Raw genomic sequence first — 12,081 nt, forward strand, 5'->3', positions numbered from 1 at the left:
ATGTCTTTACTGCTGTACTGCAAGTTGGAGTGATATCACCCCCCTCCCCAGCAGCCTAACAAAAGAACAATGTGAACGTAACCAGATAGCAGCACCCTAACACAATATAACAGCTCCCTGGTAGATCTAAAAACAACACTCAATAGTAAAAGCCAAGTCCTACTGAGACTGATTCAGTTACGTTAGGTAGGAGAAATAACAGCCTGCCACAAAGCAGTTCCATCCTAAAGTGCAGGCACAAGTCACATGACCGGGGCATCTGGGAAACTGACAATATGTCTAGCCCCATGTCAGATTTCAAAATTTAATATAAAAAAATCTGCTTGCTGTTTTGAGAAACGGATTTCAGTGCAGAATTCTGCTGGAGCAGCACTATTAACTGAAGCGTTTTGAAAAAAAACATGTTTTCCCATGACAGTATCCCTTTAACATGTCCCAAAACTTTGGGAGATTGCTTTTATTGCAAACTTAGTACACTGAAGATACATTTCAGTCAGGCCCTTCCTAGTACCAGCTATTGTTAAATCTCTGCTTATTTTGCTGTGAGACCCAAGATTTTAGATTAAGGTTTAAAAAAAGGTTCTTTTGGATCTCCAATATAAAAATGTACATTTTAATTTCTAAAAAATAAAGGAAGATTAATTTGCCTCTGATAAAAGTAACCATAGTGCATATGAATTTGGTTGGGCACTTGAGACTGGAGCAGGGACTAATGTGTGTATAATCTGTATCTATATTTATATTAATCTACATTTTCCTAGGGAAGTAAAAATATATATATTTTTTTATATGTTAGCCTTTTTCATTTTGTGTTCCCAGCAACAAATGATTCCCTTTTTCTTGTATGCCCCCAAAGAACAAGTTATAATTAAATCAAGTCTTCATTGTGAATATATAGAGAGGACACTATTGGAAATGGGATGACCATTTTTATGGATTTACAGATAATATTTCCCATAACTGTAGTTTCTGTAGCTACTGCTGGGGTCCAGAAAGTATAGCGGGCCCAGCGAAGAACTGAATAGTAAAAAAGAAAGTTTATATAAAAATATTCTATTCAGGGGCCCTGAAATGCTTTTGCTGCGGGGCCCAGTGAGTTGTAGTGAACAGAAGCCGCTTGGTGTTGGTGACAGCACACTGGAGGGGAGGGGGCTGGGGATTGCTGGGCAGGAGGCGCTATTTTTAGGGAATGAAGAGCCAGGGATAGAGTTGTATAACCAGAGCCCTGTGTTAGAATGGTTTCCCTTTAGTTAAGAGTGACTTTTTGCAAAAGAGCCAGTAAAGCCAGGACCAGAGAGAGAGTTAAAGAAGAGTCCCCACTGGCATCCTGAAAGGAAAATATATCTGACCAGATTTTTGTTTAACTACAATTGAAAGCTGCTGGCTGCCCAGTCCTGATAGCTAGATATATACCACACAAACTGTTTATATATCTCTGTGCTATTAGCAACATTGTGCTGGGGACCCCAGGCAAATGCCCATGTCTCTGCCCTACCCTTAAACAGGCCCTGACTAGGACTTTCAGTGAGTGAAGCCACAGGTTAGAGACCACCCCCCGTTGTAAAGCACATCAGACGCAGCCCGCTTATCCCCAGAGCTGGAGGCCGGCCTGAACGTACGAGGCACGCCCCCTTTCCCTCCCCTCCCTCCCACACATAGTCTCTCCCCAGCCATTCCCCTTCTCATTAATAACACTGCTGGATTCCTCAATCCCTCATAATCAGGGGGGATATCCAGTCAGGTTGCTGCTGTTGCCGGGCGAGAAGGGGAATCGCTAGGACTGCATATGCCCCCTCACTCCATCCCCCCCATTCCCCATTATCAACCCCATCCCCTCTCCCCAGCACTGGAATAGAGAGAGTGTGCAGCCCATTGGCAGCCCCTGCTGTTGCTGCTGGACTCAGCCTTCCCTCCTTTAATTGTTCACGTTTTTGGGTGATTTCTTTTTTTCCTCTGCGGCCACTGGCGTGTGGATATCAAGGCATCAAGAAGAGAAGGAGGAGGGAGGCTGCCAGGCGAGGGCCAAGAACTGGATCAAGGCACCCCCTCCCCACCTTAACCCCTGCTACTCCTTCACCCCCGCAATGCCGTCTCCCAGGACAGATGTTGCAGCTGGAATCGCATTGGGATTACTGTATTGTTGCTGGCACGTTCTTGCGACCTCTGTCAACGATGGTGAGTAGAAGCTGCTGCTGCTTTGTGCTGCTCCAGGACTGCTGTGCAAGGGGGGACTGGGCTAAAGGTTTCTCTGTGCTGCTGCTGCTGACATGCTTCTCTGCAGGCCTGTTAATTGCAATGCAAGGAGTAGCAATGGCAAGATAGCTGCAACACACACACACCTAGTCAGCCGTGACTTCAAGTCCTACATTCAATGCAGCAATGTGCGACTACAACTCCCAGCAATCCCTCTAGTGCATGTGTTCCCTCACCTTTGCACAGGCCACTCCAGGTCTCTTCCTCAAATCAAAGCAGCTCAATAAACACCAACTGTCTTGTTATATTGTAGCCATTGTATCTAATGTGTTCCAGAGGTGCCCCTGTCTGCGAGGGAGGGGGATGGGTGATTGCTTTTTTTCTCTCTCTCTGGCTAAATGAGGATCTTTTTCTTCAATCATTGCAATATTTAGTTGGAGAAATAGGCCCCTCTGGTTGCAAAGATACCAAACACCGTCCTGGTTTCTTTATATTGCTATGTGTGGCTTTATAATGGATGGAAATAATAATAAATGATCCACCTTCTCTTGCCTGTGTGTGTGTGCATCTCATTAAATCAATGGCTATCCCTTTCTATTGATTAGCTATAATGCAGCTGACGTATTGGCTTACCAGCCGGTGTCTATTTATTGTCAGTGTATTTACTCCACTTTCTCATTATTTATACAGAATCACTTTCTTATCTCTTTTTGTCTCGTGCGAGGATATTGTACTCTACCCTTTGCCTCTTGCATTGCATCGCATGGAATCCCATTGAATTCACCCAGCTTTCGCAATCCGCAGCTTCCCGGGATTTCTTCCCCTTTTTTTTTTGAAAGGCTGTCATGTGTGCCCGTGTGGGTTAAACGGTTGCTCCGGATCCCCAACCTAGAAATGGGAGTGCTCGTCTGTATCCGAGTTAACTGATGCAGAAAAGCAATCTAGGTGGATATGAAATATGCATAGGCACATAGGCCCAGTGTGAGTGGCATGTGAGCTACCTTTCTATTCCGCAGCCTCCTACAAAGGGGTTTATAGAAGCAGTGAGCTTGAATGTTATGGTATATTTCTTTGTCAACAGTATGTCGATTCGGTGTATTTTTTTTTCTTTTTTTCTTCTTCCCCTTAATGGCATCACTTGGAAGCGGTGATGGTTGTTGACGAGGGAAACAAGGCTGACATTGTGAAGGCATCTCCATTGCTATTTGCAAACCTCATCTGCAACCACATCAGCGGCTTCCTCTCTACACAGTGGGGCTGCAGTGCGCCTCCAGTGCGTGACATGGCATTTAACACAGGCAGGGACAGAAGGGGAGATTCATTGGATAGGGGCTTGTTTGCCAGCCAGATGTTAGAGGAGTCCGCTGCATGATCTCATTCCTGCTATGATGGATTTGGCTAACTTCTTTTTTTTTTTTCCTCCACCTCATCCATTCTGAGCACTAAAGATTCCAGCAAATACTCCAAAGCAGTAATCAAAATGCATTATATATATATAATCTCGAACGTTTGCACTCTGAACCAGTCTTCTGTTAATGAGGGTGCAGGGTCAAAGCATTATGTATAGTTCAAAAGGACCCTCACTCCAAGATTAGTGAAACATCAGTGTTTATGTTTCAAACTTGTGTATCCAAACGTTTCGGGTCACATTGGGCCTTCATCAATATAGGTATGGGAGCTTTTACCCAGAATGTTAGGGACCTGGGGTTTTCCGGATAACAAATTATTATGTAATTTAGATCTTTCTACCTTAAGTCTACTTGAAAATCATGTAAACATTTAAATAAACCCACAAGGCCGGTTTTGCTCCCAATAAGGATTAATTATATCTTAGTATAGTCAAATACAAGGTATGGATTTATTATTACAGAAAAAGAAAATGTGGATTATTTTTATAAAATAAAGTCTATGACAGACGGCCGTTCCGTAATATGCCTGTGTGTGTGTGTGTATATATATATATATATATATATATATGTATATATATGTGTGTGTTATATATATATATATATATATATATATATATATAAATCAAAAAAGAGGATCAGCACTCACAGGTCTTAGAAAAATAAAAAATAATTTATTAAAGAACTAAGGACTAAAGGTGGCCATAGACTCCAAAATCCGCTCGTTTGGAGACATCACCAAATGAGCGGATCTTTCCCCGATATGCCACTAAACTGCATGGCTATATTGGGGGTAATTCGAACGTTCGGCCGTACGGCCGAACGATCGAATTACGATGCGCCAAGCGGCTCCGATAGGTCGGTCGGGTAAAAATCCAACCTTCCCGATCGATATCGTGGCCAGATATCGATCGGGAAGACCCGTCGGAAGCCCCCATACACGGGCAGATAAGCTGTCAAATCGGTCCAAACGACCGATATCGGCAGCTTTATCTGCCCGTGTATGGCCACCATAAGACCTGTGAGTGCTGATCCTCTTTTTTTGATTTGTACAATTTTTAAGCCAAGACTTAGAAGTCCTCTTTCTTTGTTAGCAACCCCTAAGCATTTATTTGGTTGATGCGCCGCTGGTAAGCACCTTGTTGCTAAAGAGGACAGCAGTGCTCTATACAATAAGCGTTGGGCCACTTTGTCTGCTTTATGTCCCCCCCCCCCTTTTGAAAGCTATTTCAAAACTGGGTCAAGATCAGAAGAAATAACAGCTTCAAAGAAAAGCCACTGAGTTTATGTCAGTAAGAGAAGCGTTTTTCTAATAATCCACCTTGTTTTCTTGTACATAGTGCTGCCAATCTATTGTACTGCTGCCTTGGGTCACTTAGCAGTTAGCACCATAGCTACTGTCAGTTTCCAATCTTATTTATACAATTCCTCTAAAAGAGGAGGGGCATAGGGCACACTGATATATTATATTATATTATTATATTTTCCATGCTTCAATAGACCACTCACCTCACACCTCAATAGCGAGTGCTTCTATGTTTCGTATTGTTACAGGTGGTGGTCTAGTCATTTTGACATGGTATAGACCAGGGCTGTTTACAATTCCCTATGTTTTTGTTGACGAGAGTAATAAAATGTTTTCATACGAAGCAGTCACTGGAGACCTTTGGCAGATTGGGACCAATATGTATGACTGAGGGTCACATCTAGCCTGTGAGCTTCATTTTAATAGTCCTGTTACAGGCTGGGGTTGTGTGTGTAGGGTAGTTGGGATATATGTTGTATCTCTGTCCCTAGAAATTGGCTACAATTACAAAGTATAAGGGTTATGAGTGGAGGCATTTACTGACCAGATATATCAGGGATATTTTATCTAGGTTATAAAATATATGGAACAACTCTTGCATAGATAAGCCAGCACAAACAGGACCTTAGTCAGTAGATGCTGTCATTTTTATTAAAAGGTTCAGAACCCTTTAACATTGTGTTTAAAAAAAAAAATCACCCTGACACATTTGTGCCTTAATCATAGGCTAAGCCTTGTTTGATATTATCCACAGATACATATGAGGCTTATTTTTTATACTGTTTATGCTGAAGGGTGTCTGAACCTTATTCATAAAACAATGACCACTTCTACTGACTTAGGTTTCTTTTTGTGCTTGCTCATTTACTTAAGAGTTGTTGATATTTCGATTAATCATAGGCTAAGATCATTTACATAAGAGTTGTTGATATTTCCCTTAAGATCTGGGGCATGGACACCTGGCCCCCCATTTGATGTGGTAAGTGTAGTTTTGTTCAAGGCACCTGGTTCAATTTTACAAGTCCTACATATAAAATATAGCGGACATAACTATGTAAGGCCTCTGGACTCTTCCACATGAAGGAAGGTGTGGGCAGCATGTGGCAATGTATGCCTTCATGAGAGAGGACTGGGCTACAAATACATTGTGTTGGCAGGCAGCAAAATAAGAACATTAGAGTGAATATTCTAGTTCACTCTATAGACTAGAGTAGTTAGTTGATCAGTCAGAGGCTGTAACCTGGAGAGTAGAATATTCAGTACCTTCAACAGTATGGAAAGGCTCCATGTAGGCATTTAGAAAAAAATTAATTCAGCCGGCTCTAATCCCTCATAAAACTCATTAAACTTATTAAAAGCACAGAACCATAAATTTCGGTACTCTGAAAATAGCCACAAAAGTCAATGCGGAACTACAGCTCACCCGATAGGAGAAGTGACCTGGGTATAAAAACCACAGGTCCGACACCTTTGGATTTATCAATTCAAACTGGCAATTTTTACAGTAAAGTCAGCCAATAATGCACTCCCCAAGTCCAGTAGTTGGCCCGGGTGCGGTGCCCTGAACCCGTAGCTTTAGGTGAAAACACAATCAATGAATGGACACGCACTCCTGCAGCCATTTATACTGGGATTCCTGTTACTGTTGACCCTGCCCTACATTTTATGTCTGTGTCATCTGGAGAAGCCATTAACTGTACCATTTGGGTGCAAGATTAAATTTCTTGCAAATAAATAAATAAAGGCTTTTGTGCTTAATAACCACCAACACCCAACCTTGTGTGGAAACTCTTCCTTCAACTTGTAATCAAGGGCCCAAAGCTAAAGCAACAAGACTTTCTAAGTTTACTTGAAAATGTTTAGCTGCTCATCCGAGCACCTTCTTTAGTTCAATACCGATATGATGAACTAAAGAAGAAGCTGCTCCGATGAGTGGTGAAACATTTTCAAGAATACTCAAAGTCCTGCTGCTTTAGACATTCTTCATTATTCTTGCTTGAGTAAGTATGTTTATTGCATCTTTCCCTAGAGCATTACTTTTTCATATTCATTTTTTTTTGGGCATGAAGATGCCTAATGCTTAACCCATTTTCTAACACTGCTTATGAATACTTGAGAAAGGCCAGTGATACAACTATTTAATAAAACTAATGCCTGTTGGATATACAGTAGAATGCGTCTTGATAGAAGTGCAGCATGTACCTGTTAAGAACTAATGACCCATTCATGATATGGTTTCCATATGTGTCTGATTTTTTAAGTGGTGAGGTGGCAGCCCTTCAACAGGTTAGCCAGTCTAAGATGATGGGATGTAAAGAAACCAGGGACCAAACTTTGACTGTACATTTTGGAACAGTTTGCCAATAAAATTGTTTTGGCCTTTAGTTGCTCTTTGAGACCAAATGGTGTGTATGTCAAAAAATGCATTTTATTTTTACCTTTCATAAAAGTACAGTGTTTTCCAGAACAATTTCCAGGATTGCATTTCAGTGCTTGAAGGGCAACTTTCTTATATCATATTTGTGAATAGGTTTTTGTATAGTTTATAACAACGTTTTGGAATGAACCATTGCTTAACTAATGTGTACATGTGTTCATTCAGACTAGTTTCTGTCTGTTTAAAAGTAGAATTCAGGCAAAATCTGGCTTCACATGGCCTGATATTTTTACACAGAATCCTGTAAATATGATCTGTCTGCGGATGGTTTCATCAATGTATCAGTGTTGATCACCCAAAACAGAAAAGCAGGCTTCATTCTTCATTTCTATTTTCTGTTTAGTATTCCTATTTATTTTCCAGTCTTTTCCTACTGTCACTTTTATTTTAGTTGAAAGGAAAGGCTGTATTTAAGGCTCACCTTAAAGGAACAATTCAGTGTGAAAATAAAAACTGGGTAAATAGGCTGTGCAAAATAAAAAAATGTTTCTAATATAGTTAGTTAGGCAAAATTGTAACGTATAAAGGATGGAGTGACTGGATGTCTAACATAATAGCCAGAACACTACTTCCTGCTTTTCAGCGACTTGAAGGGGGGGGGGGGGGGCACATGGTACATATCTGTTCAGTGAATTTGCAATTGATCCTCAGCTTAGATTCAAAAGCAACAGTTATGACCTATCCGGCCCCCCTTAAGTCTCTGATTGGCGACTGCCTGGCAACCAGGGTAACCAGTCAGTGTAAACCAAGAGAGCTGAAAAGCAGGAAGTAGTGTTCTGGCTATTATGTTAGACATCCAGTCACTCCAGCCTTTATACATTACATTTTTGGCTAACTAACTACTGTATATTAGAAACATGTTTTATTTTGAACAGCCTATCTATTTACCCAGTTTTTATTTTTACACTGAACAATTCCTTTAAGGGTGGCGACACACGATAAGATTCCGTGGAGATTAGTCGCCCAGTGACAAATCTCCTCTTCTTCGGGCGACTAATCTCCACGAAAAGCTTTCCCATCTGCGATTTACATTGCAGCCGGCGAGATGGCACTCAGTGCACTTCGTTTTCCGAAGTTGACTTCGGAAAACGTAGGGGAGATTAGTCGCCCGAAGAAGAGGAGATATGTCGCTTGGTGACTAATCTCCCTAAAATCGTAGTGTGTGTCACCACCCTTAACGGTGATTAGAAAACGCATGAGTCAGGCTTTCTCAGGTGCTACTTGTTCATGCATTTTGGGTGGGGGTGAAAAGTCTAGTTATTTAAAAATGGTCTGTGTTTTAAGAACGTTCTGGTACACTGCTGGGAATTTTCACAGCTACAAAACATAGCACTTGCCAGTACCCTAGAGATCAACAGGATTCCGACGGCAATAATTTCAAATAAATAGCACTCTTTACCTAGTGTGTCATGGATAAGATATCATTGCTGTGTTCAGTCTTGAGGAACGGCTTTCTGTAACATTTTAGGAGTGCCTGTAGGGGTGTCCTTTGATGACTGTACTATTGATGTGAACCTCATTGGCCTACTACAACCTTTTATTCCTGTTCTGTTTATATAGCATTGCTGTGTTGCACAGGATTTTAGAGATTGCTCACCAAGTGTTGCTTAATCTAAAACTCTCCATAGACGCAAAGACATAGTAATACAAAACTTAGTTTTGTACGATTTTTGGACTGTTTGTGGAGTCAGAATTGCAATTGGTCAGTCAGTTTAAAAAAATTCAGATACCAGTAATATCCTTGCATGTATTGACTATTCATGGGTGACATTGTCTGATTTGTTATTTTATCTACATTAATTCTACAATTTAAATCTGAATGGTTAGTTGTAGATCGTTGCATTGAAAGGAACGATATTGATATCTGAACGTTCTAGGAATAAAATCTGAACATCCATGGCAATTGGAAATGCACAAAATTTTAGGGCCCATCGCTTGTTAAACTTCATGTTAATGATAGATTGAATGTAGCACAATAACCAAATTTTATTGTAACTTGTACTTTTGAAAGGAGGAGAGGTGAAATCGCTGGGGTTCCAAATTTTACCCCCCCTCCTCGTGAATTTTATCTCTTACTCCAGACCAGTACTCTTGGTACCAGAAAACTATAAATTCCCCAGCTACCTCTGAGTGAGCACCACAGCGTGATCTTCTTCCAATTCCGCATTCTGCAATGGCCCTGGACTGATGCATGCACAGAAGAGTGAAAAACCACTGACTTTTTGCTTAAAGTTTGGTTTTTCACACTACTGTGCATGAGCGCCTGATGCAAAGAAGATCGCTCACTCCAAATTACTCCAGGCTGGTGCAGTTTTCTGCTAACAGGAGCACCACCTTGGGGTATCAGGTAAGTAAAACAATCACTGAGGAGTCCTAGCATTTGCCCTTCCCCTAGTGATTGTACCATTTCTTTTCCTTTAAATAAAACTTTCCAGAACCATCGGTAGGAATGCACTGACCTAGGCTGAGCATACGTTCCTTTATGTCATTTAAAGATTAGAGACTGCACAGATCTAGCCAGGAAAAGCTGAAATTGTACTTTGAACTTTGTAATCATCAGAGTACAGAGAGAGGCATAACTGTTAAAGCTGTGGGACATTTTTACATAGTTAAAAAGGACAATTAAATTTGTAAAATATATATATATATATTGTCCCATGTCTTTTGTTGAAACATCTGTGTATGTGTTTACAGTAAACAGCAATTGGAATGTTTGCTCTGGTTAAGAAGCTCATAGCAACCAATAATATATGTGTTTAGAATTATTAACTGCATTTACAGTTAATTGATGATGGTTGCTTTGAGTTACCGGATGGGGCAAACATTTAACCTATATTATCTAATCATCTCCACATCTGCCATATTATGTGCATTTGCTAGGTACAGAGAAACCAATTAGGAGTGGTGCACTTTCCCATCTACTCTACCTTTTGGGCCCTTCTCTTTACGATACATACATTTAAATACATTTAAATCACAAGAAAAACATGTTAGCCAGATATATCTCCTTTCTCTCTGTTCTCATTTTTCTAGATGCACTTGAGTCTGAAGATATGTACTAAAATACTAAGCAAGTACCTTAATGGATATCTATGCACTCTTTGTTTCAGTGAAATATAATTAAATGGTAGTAAAGAGGGCTTTACCTAATAGGGCGGTTCAGCATTTATAGGGGTTATTCACTTTTAAACTAACTATTTTTTTATATAGTTTTCGAAGAACAATTGCAAAGTTGCTGAAAAAAGGACATTCTGTAACATACTTAAAGTTAGCTTAAAGGTGAACCAATCCATCTAATGTGAGCTAAAAAATAAAATAAAAGCCTGAAAATCCTTTGCTTTAGTGTTATGGCAGCTAAAGCCATTCATTTACTGCAGTTGTTTAAAAAATATATGCATATATTTGCAACATCTGAAAAGCATCAGACCCAAGTCCTGCATCGGTTTAGTATAAATAATAAGAACTAATTGAACCCACATAGGTAGCAACCGTATGAAGCATGATGATGTTTATGACAAATTCAGTTTCAGTTTGCCTTTCAATTTATTTTGTAGGAAGGTGGTGAAGCACTTTCTAGTTCTGGCTCATCATATTGATGTTGCCTGGAAACATAGATTCCATTTATTCGCTTTAAAACACTAATTTTTTAGGTGAGTTGGCATTGAAAAAAGAATGATATTGTACTGCAGAAAGTATGAGGATTTAGCAGGAGACTTCATCTTTTCACACTTTGTTTTATTTTGGATTACAGCTCTCAGCATCCTCTCATGGTTGCAGGATATTGTAGCTACTGCAGGCTGAGCATTCCAGCAAGATCACATACAAGCCCAGATGTTTTTTGTCAACCACTTTTCTCATAGTGGTCTCTTCATGGATGTTATTCTCATCAGCTCATGCATACCTATTTGGTTACGGGAAGGTTATTGACCATTTTGTGTAGCTGCTCTGTGTTAATAAGTTATGCCTTTATATCCAATGTCAGTCTTTTTTAAGATGCAGACTCTTCTTCCTGGTTTATGCATTATATTATGAAACAGGCATGTATTGGCCAAGCATTCTCTTTTTAATATTTTCCACTCTGTGTAGAGGGCACAGCTGTCTTGCTTTCTGGGCTCAGACAAAATTTCTATCCCTTTTACAACACTACAATGTACTGGTAGGCTTCTGCAGCATAATCACAATACCACCCAGTCTGTAACATTGGGCTGAGCATGTGTTTATGTAACTTTGTAGGTCAGGTAAGGCATGTTTGTGTAACCATCAGTGGAAGGGATGACACTTCTATGGTGGTCTGTAGCAATTATGTGGCTTTGTTTTACTAGATATTTATTGGGGATATTATAGGTCTGGAAAGCCACTTAAGGTCCAGAGGCAGCAGAAAAAACATCAGCACATGGCTATACTACATCTGTTTGTTCATTACTTATTGCTCATGGACCATTTATATATTTGTTTCTCTGCTTTGTACACAACATGGATGCCAACATATGAACATAATGTTCAAGCCCCCCCAATACATGATATGGTTAATGCCTTGGTTATAGCACAACTAAAAAACGTCTCTTTCCCATAACAATAGAGTAAGAACAGTCTTTTGGAGTTGTGGTCATAAGACAGTTTCCACATTCCCATGTAGTCGGTCAGTATAGAAATTAGAGCAGTTACCAACTGTGGTAAAATGTCATTGCCTGGTGCAAAGACCAAACAGAATCAATTTACAGCTGTGGTATGAAAGTAGT

General features: G+C 40.2%; 1 protein-coding gene across 1 annotated transcript in view; it reads left to right on the top strand.

Moving 5' to 3' along the window:
- The first annotated feature begins 1,657 nt into the window (after positions 1-1,657).
- Positions 1,658-12,081, top strand: part of lrp1.L (LDL receptor related protein 1 L homeolog) — a 189,981-nt gene continuing 179,557 nt past the window's right edge. Inside the window, 1 exon segment of the mRNA XM_018247455.2 lies at positions 1,658-2,175. Within this exon segment, the coding sequence (XP_018102944.1) occupies positions 2,085-2,175 (91 nt within the window). The 5' untranslated portion in view covers positions 1,658-2,084.

This window comes from Xenopus laevis, chromosome 2L (genome assembly GCF_017654675.1).
Source record: "Xenopus laevis strain J_2021 chromosome 2L, Xenopus_laevis_v10.1, whole genome shotgun sequence".
In the NCBI taxonomy this organism is placed as follows: domain Eukaryota; kingdom Metazoa; phylum Chordata; class Amphibia; order Anura; family Pipidae; genus Xenopus; species Xenopus laevis.